The sequence below is a fragment of the Equus asinus genome, chromosome 18 (genome assembly GCF_041296235.1).
Source record: "Equus asinus isolate D_3611 breed Donkey chromosome 18, EquAss-T2T_v2, whole genome shotgun sequence".
NCBI lineage: Eukaryota > Metazoa > Chordata > Mammalia > Perissodactyla > Equidae > Equus > Equus asinus.
In genome coordinates, this window is record NC_091807.1 from 39,530,762 (window position 1) to 39,544,512 (window position 13,751).

General features: G+C 54.1%; 1 protein-coding gene across 3 annotated transcripts in view; it reads left to right on the forward strand.

Annotated features, from left to right (window-relative positions):
* Window positions 1-305: 305 nt before the first annotated feature.
* The window catches only part of RRP1 (ribosomal RNA processing 1), a 40,266-nt gene continuing 26,820 nt past the window's right edge, over window positions 306-13,751 (forward strand). Inside the window, exons 1-10 of one of the 3 annotated variants that reach the window (XM_014830748.3) lie at window positions 306-543; window positions 1,702-1,784; window positions 3,235-3,292; window positions 4,834-4,919; window positions 6,713-6,774; window positions 9,178-9,307; window positions 9,398-9,462; window positions 9,693-9,886; window positions 12,725-12,804; window positions 13,543-13,640. In XM_014830748.3, the coding sequence (XP_014686234.2) occupies window positions 411-543; window positions 1,702-1,784; window positions 3,235-3,292; window positions 4,834-4,919; window positions 6,713-6,774; window positions 9,178-9,307; window positions 9,398-9,462; window positions 9,693-9,886; window positions 12,725-12,804; window positions 13,543-13,640 (989 nt within the window). In that variant the 5' untranslated portion in view covers window positions 306-410. The remainder of the gene's footprint in view (window positions 544-1,701; window positions 1,785-3,234; window positions 3,293-4,833; window positions 4,920-6,712; window positions 6,775-9,177; window positions 9,308-9,397; window positions 9,463-9,692; window positions 9,887-12,724; window positions 12,805-13,542; window positions 13,641-13,751) is intronic. The other 2 variants (XM_070488969.1, XM_014830750.3) reach the window with 2 other exon arrangements.

Consider the following 13,751-nt stretch of genomic DNA (forward strand, 5'->3'; position numbering starts at 1 on the left):
GATAACTTTCGCCTGAATCAACGATTCACTGGGGGCGGCACAGGGCTTTCTCCAATTCTACTATTCCTTCTTCCTGTGTTCGCTGGCATTCTTTGGTAAACAAGAGCCTTTTCCCAGCAATCGGGGTGCACTACAACCCCCTAAAAGTCGGCCATACGCTTAACGACCTCCCTTTAATAGTTACAAGCGTCCAGAATGAATGTCCGCTCAGACGAGGGTCAGGGGGTACGCTGTCATTGCACCTCCTGGCCACTGCGCGGCGGTGGCGTGCGGCTCGGGAGAGGCCGGCGCTGACCTGTGACGTCACGCCACGCGCCCGGCGTCGACCGGCTCTGTGGTGTTTCGTCACGCCGTGCGTCTAGGCTAAGCGGCGCGGTCGCGGGAGCCTGGGGGTCCCGGTGGCGGTCGCCATGGTTTCGCACGTGCAGCTCCCGCCCGAGATCCAGCTGGCGCAGCGCCTGGCGGGGAACGAGCAGGTGACCCGGGACCGGGCGGTGAAGAAGCTCCGGAAATACATCGTCGCCAGGACTCAGCGGGCCTCAGGTTGGCGCGGGGCTGACGGGCTGTGGGCGGAGGGCGGCCATGGGCGGCGGCAGCAGAGGCTAGGGGGTCCTGCAAACCGCGTGGAGCCTCCACGTGGCCGGGCGGTGCTTCCCACGGTCCCCGCCCCTGGAGCGCTCGGCCTTGCGCCCCCGCCCACACACCAGGCGGCTCTGCAGCTGCTCTGCAACATGCTCCACACCTCGCGGGACGGTGACCCCGTGTCCCTCTGCCTGGACACCCCATCCTCAGCCCCGTATTTCTTTTTCCCACCTCAGACCTCCCTCCCTCTGGGAACCAGTCCCCCTCTCAGACCGTATACACCGGTACCCCTGTTTGGGGCATCCTGTATTTTTTTCTCAGAGTGGCATTTGTCACTATTTGTAGTTTTCTCTTTATGTAACTATTGGGTTGTCAACTGAACTTCACTATAGTGTACGCTCTGCGAGGGCAGACAACATGCTTCCTGTTAACTGCTGTCTAACAGCGGTTCTCAAAGTATGGAACCCCACCCCCCCCCATCAGCTTCAGCATCACCATCCCCTGGACATTAATTAGAACTGCAAATTCCTGTGTTCCATCCCAGCCCTGCTGAATCAGAAACTGGCAATCTGTGTAGGGCCATCAATCTCTTTTTAAAGATGCCCTCCAGGTGATTTCCTTACTAGAGTTAACGTCTGAGATCCAGGAGCACCGTGCCAGACACATAGTTAGGACCTCAGTAAATATTTCGAGTGATTTTGTATATCTGGCTCCCTTACTAGCCTGAATGAGTTAACTTTTTCTTTTAAAATTTGAGGTATAACAGAATGTGCACAAACCCCAAGTGTAATGCTAGATGAAGTCTCAGCATCAGATTCATTGGTGTCACCACCATCCAACTCGGGAAAATGATGACTCACTCAAGTTTGAATCTCCAAAAACGGAGTATGGGGCCTGATATCTGTAGATTGAAAGAATGGAATGGCAGTTGCCTGGGGGATTCCTTACAGCCACAGGCCCCACGGGTTCTGAGTTGGGAGGATGGCTTGAGTGGGGAGGGCCAGGTACCTTCCCAGTAGGAGGACTTTGGTCTGGCTCAGGTGGCCCCATTGCTCTGGCTTCATTCCTGGCACTGAAGGGTTGGCTTCACTTGGTCTGAGAGTTGCTGCTTTGGTGCAGGTGGTTTCACTCATGATGAGCTGCTGAAGGTGTGGAAGGGACTGTTTTACTGCATGTGGATGCAGGACAAGCCTCTCCTCCAGGTGAGTGGATGGGAAGGTGGTGGAAGAAGCTGGAGCAGTGGTGTCAGTGGGAGGACAGACGGGCATGTGGTTGACCCTCATTTTAGTAAAGCCAAAGATACTGGGCGAAGTTTTATAGCTTTGATGCTTTTTTTTTATGGTCAGAGGGCCTGGTCCTCTGGTTAGAGTGTGTTCTGCACTTGCTGAGTTGTGCGCCATGGCGACACAGGTGATGCTATTGTGGGTCCTGGCATGGGTGAAAGCCTGGGTTCTCTGTTCTGTGTTGTCAGAGATCACAGACTGAGCACTGAAATGATGGAAGTCAAGGGACCAAATCCAGGTCTTCTGAGACAAGGATTTCTCCGACTAGCCTTTTTATTTTGTCTCTTTAAAAAATAAACTTTAGGGGCCGGCCCCGTGGCTGAGTGGTTGAGTTCATGCACTCCAGCTTCGGCGGCCCAGGGTTTTTCCGATTCGGATCCTGGACACAGACATGGCACCCCTCATCAGGCCATGCTGAGGCAGCATCCCACATGCCACAACTAGAGTGACCCACAACTAAAAAATATACAACTATGTACCGGGGGGCTTTGGGGAGAAAAAGGAAAAATAAAATCTTGAAAAAAAAACTTTATTTTTTTAGGGCAGTTTTAGATTCACAGCAAAATTGAGAGGAAGGTGCAGAGCTCCCATGTACCCCCCGCCCCACATGTGCACAGCCCCCCACTGTCAACGTCCCCCACCAGAGTGGGACAGTTGATGAACCAACATTGTCACATCATCATCACCCAGAGTCCATATTTTCCATTAGGGTTCACCCTTGGTGTACATTCTGAGGGTTTAGACGAGCGTGTAATGTCTTGTCTCCACCATTGTGGCATCTCACTGAGGAGTTTCACTGCCCTAAAATGCTGGTGTTTCTAGAGCAGTGTTGCTCAGGGTGTGGACTGTCTGCTCTTCTTTAAAATCACCTGGGTAGGGAGGGTGCTTGTTTAACACGCAGATCCCTGTGCTGTGTTCCATGCCTGCTGAATGGGATCTCTCCAGGGGAGGGTCTGGAATCATCTCTTAAGCCAGTGCGCTAGGCGATGCTTGGTGCGGTGATGCAGGCGGACAGGGAGCAACTTACAGAGTCTGCCCAGCCCCCTCTTTTTGCTGGTCAGGTGCCTCCCTGCTCTCTGGCGCCCCCTCTTTTGACGGTCCACCTCCATTGCTTGGGGCTCGGCCTCTGTCCTGAGGGCACTTACTGCCCTTGCGTGTTTCGAGGCTCTGGGCCCCGGCTGTAGGAGAGGCCTTTCACAATAGGGGTGAACTTGCAGACCTCAAGCTGCTGGGCTGAACGAGCCAGTGGAAGCCAGTTCTCACGATGAGGGCATGGACAGTTGAGTGTGTTTGTCTTTCTGCTGTTGCATGTTGTTGTAAGAGCACATTTCTCCAGGGACTGAGGGAGTTTTTACTGTTTCCTGCACAGGAGGAACTAGGAAGGACCATTTCCCAGCTCATCCATGCTTTTCAGAGTGCAGAGGCACGTGAGTATCCTCGCCTTGGGCCAGAATCGCAGCGAGTCAGCTGCCAGACGCAGGTTTGTGTTCTGAGAGCGAGAGCGGTCCCCGTTCTGGCTGGCTTCTGCTGGTACTTATGTGTAAAACACTGTTCTGAGTGTCCAGCACGTGTTAACTCAGTTACCCAAAATAGGCTCAGCTCAGGAACCTCAAGGGCTGGAATCTTAGGTTTTAAAATTGGAACGGAAAGCTGGTGTGGTGTTACCAAGCTGTTTGACCGAATCCCACCTGCTGCTTGTGAAGTTCCTGCAGTGCGCTTTCCTAACTCTTCCCTTTTTGTCCTCACCAGGGTCAGGAGTTCTCACCCGTGCTGCCTGCCTGTTGGAGTCACTTGGGAGTCTTTAGAATCCTGGTGTCCAGACCCTGGTCCAGTTAGATCAGGCCCTGGGCACCAGCGTTTTCCACCTCCCTGTGCTGCTCCAGGAACAGCCGAGGCTGGGCAGCGTCTCTGGCATAGACCACGAGGACCGATGCTATGTGGGAGGGGTGTATTCAGTTATACCTAAGTAGGCAGAGTAGTCAAAATTAGGGGCTGTGCAAACAGTTGCAGTAACTGCTCTCCTGGTTTGGGAGAGTCTAACTCATTTGAGTGGTAGTGGAGGAGATCCATTCTCCATGACTGCTACCTTCTAAGAACTTACGGAGGAGTTTGTTTCTATGCTCAGCAAAAGGCCAAGTACAAAGTGTTCGCCTTGAATGAGTGACACTTGAGCATAGTGACACTTGAATGAATTAGTGGAGCCAGGCCTGTCCATTACTGCACCATCTGACGAACCTTTGCTGTTGGAGAAGCCTGTAACAGGAGATAGGAGACGCCCCGTTTGTGTCCCGAGGTCAAGGTGTGGGCAGGGCTGGTTCCTCCGAGGCCTCTCTCCTTGGCTTGTAGATGCTGTCTTCTCCCTGTGTCCTCACATGGTCATCTTTCTGTTCATGTCTGTGTCCTAGTACCCCCTTTTGAGGGCGCTAGTCACGTTGGGTTAGGGCCCATACAATGACCTTATCTTGTCTTCATTACCTCTGTGAAGACCCTCTCTCTAGATAGAGTCACATTCCAAGGGACTAGGGGTCAGGACTTCAACATATGCATTTGGGGGACAGAGTTCAGCCCAGAGCTCTCTGCATCTGGCATACTCGTTATCAGCAGGGTTTTGTGCTTGATTGGGTTGGTGGACCTCGTGGGGCGTCATGACGTGAGGTCAGGTAGGTCCTCAGCCTGGAGAAGCACTGGCCCGAGCCCCTCCTGCCGGTGGCTCTGCCTGTTCTTTAGAGGATGTGGCTGCTGCTTGGGGCAGTCGCTGGGCTTTGCTTCTCTCTCTGAGGTTCCTCAGCCTCATTTCGAAGCCAGATCCATAGCACCACTTCTCAGCTCAGCAGACTCTGGGGCTGAGAACCCACAGGTTGGTGGCACAGGACGTCCTGACCAGCTTTCCTCACATTCTCTCACGCCACTTCCCAAAGTGGTTTCCTTGTTCCTCTCTGAGTCTCTTTTGGCCTCCTTACTCCTCCAGAGCACCTGTTCCTTCGGACGTTCTGGCAAACCATTAATCGTGAGTGGACGGGCATAGACAGACTGCGCCTGGACAAGTACTACCTGGTGAGGACGCTGTGCACTCTCCTGCTGGGGCCCCCTGCGGAGCCTGCATGGTGGGCGTGGGGAGCAGGTCTGAGCACCCGGCACCCGGTCCTTGCTCCCCTGCAGGGCCAGCGAGGGAGGCCAGGACACGGCAGAGAGGTCTGGCCCCTGAGCCTTCCCCACCCTGGCGGTGCAGAGGGTCAAGGCTTCACAGTGTGGAGACCCTGAGCACTGTGACCTGGAAGCCTGGTGGCGTGACGGGAGCCCAGACCTTGCTTGGGGTGTGTGTGTGCACAGGATTCCACGGTATTGGCCCTGTCTCTGAAGGGTGGTGGGTGGGCAAAGACTTCAGTCCTTAAAACACCACACAAAGCAGTTCAGAGGAGGAGGGATAGACTTGCCCTTCCAGGGAGAGTCGGTGGTGAAGCCGTTGCTTCCCTGTGGAGGAAGCCACGCGGGCTCGTGCCCTGGACAGAGACCCTCGGGTCCGCTGGTGGGGTCCTGGCCTCTGACGGTGTTTTCTTCTGGGCGAGGACAATTAATATAATTGTCATATGCAGAATCCCCTTTTTCCTTCTTTCTGACACTGCGTTCCTGTGAATTCAGGTTGCTGATCTGCCCTCAGAAATGTGGAGAAGACTGGGTTTTCCAGACTCAGTGTCTTGCTGCCCCCCCTCGTCCCCATTGAACCACAGTCTTCTTACTGTGATGGTGTTCACTGGGACTTGGGACGGTCCTCAGATGAAGGGACAGTGTTGCTGTCTGAGAGCTGGTGACCTGATGGGGACAAGGGGCTGGGCCTCACTAAGGGCAGGAGCCCTTGGGGCTGCGGTTACTCGAGATCTGCCGCTTTGGCTCAGCCCCAGGTTAGACTTGGGCCAGCGTTATGTGGACACTGTGTGATGTCACATGTCATTAAAGTGAGGACTGGCTGGCGCTCAAGAGGGAAGGAAGTCAGATGCTGAAGCATGGGGCAGGCAGGGGGCCAGGGCCAGGCTTTGCACTTTCACAAAGTACAAGTTTACAGGAGGGGAGGTCTTACTGTTAGCACGCAGTTTCCAGGGTGCAGTTGCTGGGCCCTCTGATGGGATGGGTTCTCTTGCTTTTTGAGACCCATTTCGATGTCCCCCTGTGTGACCACGTCTGGCAGCACTGCCTGCTATGAGGGCCCACCCTCTTGACAGCACTGCAGGCAGGGAGTGATGTAAGGTGTGCCTCTAGCGTCCCTGGAGAAGGGCGTCCTGCCTCCTGTGTGTGCTCTGTACCTGTCCTCTGTGGCCTTTTACCACGACCAGATCCCTCTGTGGGCGTTCTGGGTTCGTATCTGGAAGGTACGAAAACCGGGCCAGAGATGCCATGAGCCATTGTAAAGGGGAAGTAGGGGAATGGGGCAGAGAGCGTGAACTCTTTCTGTGTTGGGGAAGCGGTCCCTGGGCGAGCTCAGAGGGACGTTCTCAGTCTCAGGCGTGGGGTTTTCCGAGAGGGCTCTCTCCCATGAGGGGACACCTGTGCTTTGGTCCCTGTTCTCGCTCCTGAGGCAGGGGCCCTTCCGGTTCAGCTCTCCTTTCTGGTGCTGCAGTTGCTGCCCGGCTGTTTCCACTGTGAGCCTGACTTCCTGGCGCTCTGGGAAAGTGGGGGCATCTCAGCCCCAGGGCAGTGGCACATTCTCAGAGCCTAGGGTCCCGAGGGCTTGGTGTCCTGTTCACCAACAGCTCTGGAGAGCCTGCTGTGCATTTAGGGGCACACAGGTGACCAAGGGGTAGAGGGGAGGTCTAGGTTGTGCCCCCACTCACCGGTCTCCTTTTGTGCCACAGCTCATGCGGATGGTCCTGAATGAGTCCTTGGCGGCCCTGAAAATGCGAGGATGGGAAGAGAGGTAGGTCCTCACGGTGCGCCCTGAGGGCAGCCTGCTGCTCGCGGGCGATCCGGGTCCCTGTCATAGGGCCGCCGGGGTCACCTGCTTCTCTTAGTTGTTAGTCGTAAAGAGACATCGCCTTTACGTCGCAGGGTGAACGGTGGTACTGAAAACGAAGGCGTTTCCACAGCTGGGGTTTGCTCTTGTGTTCGTGGGAGTGTTTGGGAACCGTCTTGGTGCTGAGTTCTTACTGTGGTCAGAATGGAGTCCTCGCCTTAGAAGAAACACACAGCTAAGGAGTGTTTTTTGTAAAACACAGTATATTCAGTTATCTTGTCAGAGGTAATTGCTCCCAGTTCTAGACATATTTAATTCATCCAGACTTCTCAGTTTTGACGGTCGTGCTTGTGGTGGGGTGGTCTGTGTCCCCCCAGACTGTAAGGGGCCTGCGGTTCCTCAGGCTTCCGCCGCGTGGAGCTGCGGTGGGGGGATTCTGCCACTGCAGGTGGGGCTGGGTGGGCTCTGCTGGGCCTTAGCTCCTCCCCCACCCCTCCTGCAGACCACGGGGACCAAGCAGGGGCGGGGAGGGGCTCCTGCCGCCATGAGCTGCTGCATGAAGCTTTGCGGCCAAGTCACGGGCAGTCCGAGATCCACAACTCACAGTGCGTTCCTCAGTGTTCACTTTTAAAGTTTTTAAAGTTAATTTAAAAGTTTAGTTCTTTATAAGTTTTTTGTAGTTACGAATGAGGCGTGCTTAGTTTAGAGAATTCAGCAAGCTTTTATAAAATGTTAAAAAGCAATTTTAACTCCAACAGATACTTACTTTTAAAGTATTGTTTTCTGTGTGTGGTACAAAAGTGGCATCGTGTCAAACGTGATGTTTTTATTCTATTTTACTGACGATGCATCAGAAACACTCCCATGTCAGTGTGTTGTTGCTGTGTGGTTTTGGGTAGGGGGTAGGGTGAGAGAAACTGAGAAACAATAAACTTTGAATGATTTATAACTTAAAAGTGTACGTTAAAGGAGTTGATTTCAAGTGTATGGATACTAAAACTAGTACCTGACGTGAAAGTAGAGAGTGGGGCCCACAGCCCTGTTACTGTGGGACTTGGTTATCGTCTGGATAGCAGAGTTAACAAATTCTTGCCCCGGTCCACTTTTCTTCCCCCATATGAACAAGATCAGCAGGAGTTGGGGTATAGTTACCTGAATTTTTCTGAGTTTAGAATTACTGTGGGGGACTTTATGTTTGGGGCACAAGGGCCTCTGGTTGTGATTTGCATCCTAAGTTCCCGTGAGGCCCTGAGGCCCCAAGGCCCCGAGCCTCACCCGTTTCAGGACAGGTCTGTGGGTTACCCGGTGGGTACCCGTGACTGAAGCAGAATTAAATGTTAAAGGGACGATTTTATTTTGGTTAACTTTCTTTTGATTTATTATTGCAAAAGTAGTTCTGTTGTCACTGTCACTAGTAATTCAATGCAAAGGTCATCTTGAAGAAGCTGGCAAGTTCCCGTTGCTCTGAGTAACCAGTGGGACTAGTTTGGTCCACTCTTCTAGCTTTTCTCCATTCTTACACCATGTTAACTAGTTTGTTTTCCTGGTAAATGTCTGTCAGTGTTACTGTTACCCCGGGAGGCGGTCTCCTGCACCTGATCTGGCCTCGGCTCCTTTTTCCTGAGCCACAGACAGCATCCCTTTTCCTTTCCGGAATCGGTGACTCCACAGTGTTGCCGTGCATCAGCGTCGTCCAGGGAGATTCTAAGAGAATGCATGATTTAGAGTCAGGTGTAGGGATCTGCGTATTATCCAGCACCCAGGAGTCTCAGGTGCATCCAGACCACTGAAGGCTGGTCTCTGGAACTCTCTGACCTTGGAACTGTGGGCCCCTGAGACCACCGGAACAGCATGCTGGGGAGAGCTCTGTTGTGACGTGTCACGGCCTGCGTACTCAGTGCAGCAGAACCAGGAAGTAAGCCCCTCCCCTTCTCTGGCCTCCCTCTGCTTGCTTTGCATTTGCTCTGTCCTGGCGTCCTTCCAGAGCAGTTCCCAGCGAGGACAGCAGAGAGACGGGAGACTGGAGGTAGCACCCTGTGGCACCAGGCCTTCCCCCTGCCCTGCGGTTGTGAGGAAAGAAGGGGAGCCTGTGCGAAGGTTTATACACCTTTCACCTTGTAGCTCAGACTCAGTCATGACGTATGTGCTGGTGCTGGTCGCATAGATCAGTTATAGCAAGAGTCCTTTGTGCTGGAGTGGACCCAGATTGTTGAGGCTTCGCCTGTGTGGATGTGAGTGCTGGGGTGTGGAAGACGGGACGCCTGCCTGTGATGGCGTTCCCCTCGAAGCTCCCCACTCAGGTAGAGGGGACACCACCGCCTCGTTGCCTGATGTGGCTGCCTGCTGATTTGCCTGTTTCTTTCTCAGACAGACTGAGCAGCTGCTGGAGCTGCTGACAACTGAGATCCTGCACCCTGACAGCCAGGCTCCCAATGGGGTGAAGAGCCACTTCCTGGAGATCTTCCTGGAGGAGCTGACCAAAGTGGGCGCCGATGAGGTGAGGTCGGCTCGGGTGTGGGCAGCGGCCGGGTGGTGACTGGGTGTTTATGAACGAGGAGCTGAAGTGGCCCCACCTCCTTCCCTGTAGCTGACGGCCGAGCAGAACCTGAGGTTCATTGACCCCTTCTGCAGAATCGCTGCCCGGACTGAGGAGTAAGTGGCTGGTGCCCTCCTGTCTGCCTCTTTTTCACCGGGTTCTTCAGGGTGACTGCCTTTGGGACATCGCTGTTCCCTTTTGGGAAGAGAGGAAGACTTGTGTACAAGTGACAGGGTCACTGGGGGACCGTTGGATAGTGGGTGGGGACAGAGGGGCACAAGGAGTCAGCTTCTTGCCTTGAGTGTCCAGCCTGACGGGCCTGCCTCCCTGCCTGCTGCACCTTCAGACCTCTGGTTTTGCATAACATCACTCGAGGCATCTTCGAAACGATCGTGGAACAGGCCCCGTTTGCCATCGAAGACCTGATGAAGGAATTGGAGGAAGAGGAAGATGATGAGATGTCAGAGGGCAACGAGGAGATGTCGGCAGGCAAGGAGCGGGAGCGGGGACAGGATGTGCCATCCAAGAAGCCGTGGAAAGGTGAGGATCACACGCATCGGGATGTGACGGCACCCGTCCTGGTCTGAGCTGAGAGTGGCTCTCGCTGGGATCCCTGCATTCGCCTCCTGTCGGTCTCATTGTTTCTGCCCTCGTCCCCAAAGTCCACTGTCAGCCTGGCAGCCAGGGTGACCTTTAACAACAAGCATACGTGTCACTCACTCTCCTAGCCCTGGGTCTGTGGCCCCCGGTGTTCTCACAACGCCCTCTTGACTCCCCCAGGCTCCTCTCTGATCCTCTGCTCCTGCCTGCGCCTCTGCTGCCCTGCTCACCCCTCCCCACTGGTCTCTGCCCTCTGTCACTCTGGGCCCTGCCCCCACCACCCTGTGTAAAGTGCAGCCCCCCAGCCCCACCCCAAGTCCTTCCAGTGTCTCACTTCCTGGCAAACATCACTGAAAGTTGTGTAAATCTCTTGTTTGTTGTTCCTGGCCTGAGGAGTCCCCCCACCATGGGATGTCAGCTCCATCAGGACAGGGAGCCCGGTTGACCATAGCTGCATCCCCAGTGTAGCCCTTGGCACAGAGGATCGCCCAGTAGTTGGGGTGGGTGAGTGAATGGATGAGTGGACAGGACATGCCATGGCTAACATCCCACTGAAGGGCTTGGTGGCAGGGCTTGTGCTGCTCGGGCAGCGATGCTGTCTGGTCTGGTCTCTTCTGGTCTTGATGCTAACGTGGGTCCTTGCTGGATGTCAGTTAGTCTCATGTGGCTGACTCCTCTGGGTGACCCGTGCACTGCTTATCGTGTCCTGTGGCTGCAGGGGGCATGTCATCCGCCAGCTTCAGGATTCTTCCTTGCCTCTGCTTTTTAAAAAATTGTGGTAAAATACACATAAAGTTTAGTCTGTTACCCATTTTTAAGTGTACAGCTCAGTGGCATTAAGTGCATTCATGATGTGCAGCCGTCACCACCATCCATCTCTAGACCTTTCCGTCTTCCCAAACTGAAACTCTGTCTCCGTTGAACACTAACTCCCCATCCCTTCCCCCAGGCCCTGGCACCCACCACCTACTTTCTGTCTGTGTGAATATGATGCTTCTAGGAACCTCATATAAGTGGAATCATACAGTATTTGTTCTCTTGTGACTGGCTTATTTCACTCAGTACCGTGTTCTCCAGGTTCCTCCACGTCATAGTACGTGTCAGAATTTCACTCCTTTTTAAAGCTGAATCGTACACATTCCATCGTACGGATGGACCACGGTTCGTTTACCCATTCGTCCGTCAGTGGACACCTGCGTTGGTTCCGTGCTTTAGCTGTTGCGAGTAGCGCTGTGATGAACACGGCTGCACAGATGTCGCCTTGAGACTCTGCTTCCGGTTCCTTTGGATAAATACCCAGAATGGAACCGCTGGGTCACATGGTGGTTCTAGGTTTAATTTTTTGAGGAAACTCCGTACTGTTTTCCACAGCAGCTGTGCCATGTTACATTCCCACCAACCGTGCACAGGGGTTCCACATCCTCGCCAGTGCTTACTGTATTCTGCTTTTTTCGATGGTAGCCATCCCCATGGATGTGAGGTGGTGTCACTATAGTTGTGATTTGCATTTCCCTGATGATTAGTGGTGTTGAGCATCTTTTTGTGTGCTTCTGGCCATTGTATATCTTCTTTGGAAAAAGGTCTATTCAAGTCCTCTGCCCGTTTTTGGATCGGTTTGCTTTGTTCTTGAATTGTAGGAGTTCTCTGTATATTCTGGATATTAACCCGTTGTCAGGTATGTGAGTTACAAATATCTTCTTTCTGTGGCTCCCTCTTACTCTGTTGATACTGTCTTTTGATGCCCCAAATTTAAAAATTTTCTTCAAGTCCAGTTTGTCTGTTTTTTCTTTCATTGCCTGTGCCTCTGCTGTCATGTCCAGGAATCATTGCCGAATCCAGTGTGATGAAGCTCTTGTCCTGTGTTTTTTCTGAGGGATTTATAGTTTGAGCTTCTACATTTAGTTGTTAGTCTATTGTGAGTTAGTTTTTGTGTATGCTGTGAGGTGAGGGTCCAGTTTCCTTCTTTGCACATGCAGATCCACTTTTCCCAGCACCATTAGTTGAAGGGACTGTCCTTTTCCCAGTGAGCAGTCCTGGTGCCCTTGTGGAAGGTCATCTGACGTAGATGTGAGGGCTAATTCTGCCCCTCTGGCTCTTTCGACCTTGCTGGCTGCTCTGAGGCTCTTGTTAGCCACGCCTCCGTTCCCCAGCGTGGGACCCCAGCTGCCGGTGCATCTGACCTGTCCGCCCCTCTCCCTTCTCACTCCCAGTAGCCAGGTCATCCGGCACAGGCAGACCTGGGCGTCTCCTGGAGGGCCCACCTGTGCCGCCTTCGGCCCTGCTGTCCTCATTCTCTGCTGCACACACCTGCCCCTCATGTCCACCTATCGTCCAGAACCTGTCTTCTGTGGGCAGTGACATCAGAGCCCTGGATGCCTGCCCAGCGTCAGGTCCCTCACCTGAAGCGTCATCTCCCGCGGTCCCTCGATCCAGGCCCACCCCATGCCTGGACTCGCTGCTCTTCCTCCTCACTCCTGGAACTTCCAGCGCTACAATTTGCTGCCTAAGATGCCCACTCATAATTCTCCTCTTTAAGGACTGGTCAGGCCCCACCCCTTCTGTGGCATCTCGCTTGTTTTCAGGCCTGCGGTGGCACCACTCCTGTTGATCTGAGACTGTCAGTGTCCCTCTCGTGCTGTGGGCTCTCCCCAGCCTACACTTGCGTGCTCTGCTGGGTCGTGGGCCCTGGCACACAGGGCTCTTGGTCCCCAGATGTTTGTATTGGGATCCTGCAACACTAGGTGTGTGTCTGAGTTCATGGGGCCCTTTCTGTTCTAGGCTCCATCCATGGGGCTGAACCTGATGTGGACGAGGAGCAGGGAGAAGATGATGAGGACAGCACTGGCCCTTTCCTCCAGGTGGGTCTGGGTTTGTGGGCTGACCTCTCAGCTGTGCCCTCTGCTGTCCGCTCCACTGCTGACTCTGGAAGCTGGAGGGGGAGGCATTTGAAGGGAGATGGCAGCCATCCAACTTAGACGTGGGGCAAGGCAGGTGCTCTGGAGCACGAGTCCTTGAAAACAGGCTCTGGGCTGGGAGACCGGGCTCAGGCAGGCGTGCGTGCTTCCTGGTCTGGCTTCACCTCACGTTGGCCTCCCCACGTCTGCTCCTGGCCCGCCTCATGGGGTGGGGGCAAACGAGATGGCGCATGCTGAGGGTCCCGCCCAGAGTCAGAGCTCAGGGGACAGGGTCTGTGCCTTCAGGAGATCGGAAATGTCGAATACTTACTGATGAGTTTTAAATACTAATTACTTGTTGAATTAAGATTTTTGGTATCTTGGGTTAAGTAAAATTTATCAAAATTGACCATCCTGGTTTCTTCCTGGTTGTTTTTGAGCGGTTCCCCGGGGCTGGAAGCTGTGGAGCTTGCCTTGGAGGCCCTGTCTCCGTCGGGCAGCAGTGCCCTGGCGCCTCTTTGCTGCCCTCGGCTTCTAGATAGTTGGCATTTGCTCAGGGCAGGGCGGGAGGATGTCGGGGCGTGTCCTTGTGATCTGAGTGGGAATCCACACACGGGCCAGGTGTGCTCTCTGCTCAGTTCATGTTCTGGGAACACCGGGAGGGGACTGACTCTGCCTCCACGGTGTCTCTTTATGAAACAGTTTGACTATGAGGCCGTTGCCAACAGACTGTTCGAAGTGGCCAGTCACCAGAGCACCCCTTCTCAGAACAGGAAGCGTCTCTACAAGGTGATCCGGAAGTAAGTGTGTCTCTGAAGGGGGCTGGCGTGCCTCCGCTGCCTGGGAGTTGCCATGTGCTTCATCAGCGCCGGGCGCCTTCACTTGGCCCCCTCCTTCTCAGGAGGCCTCAG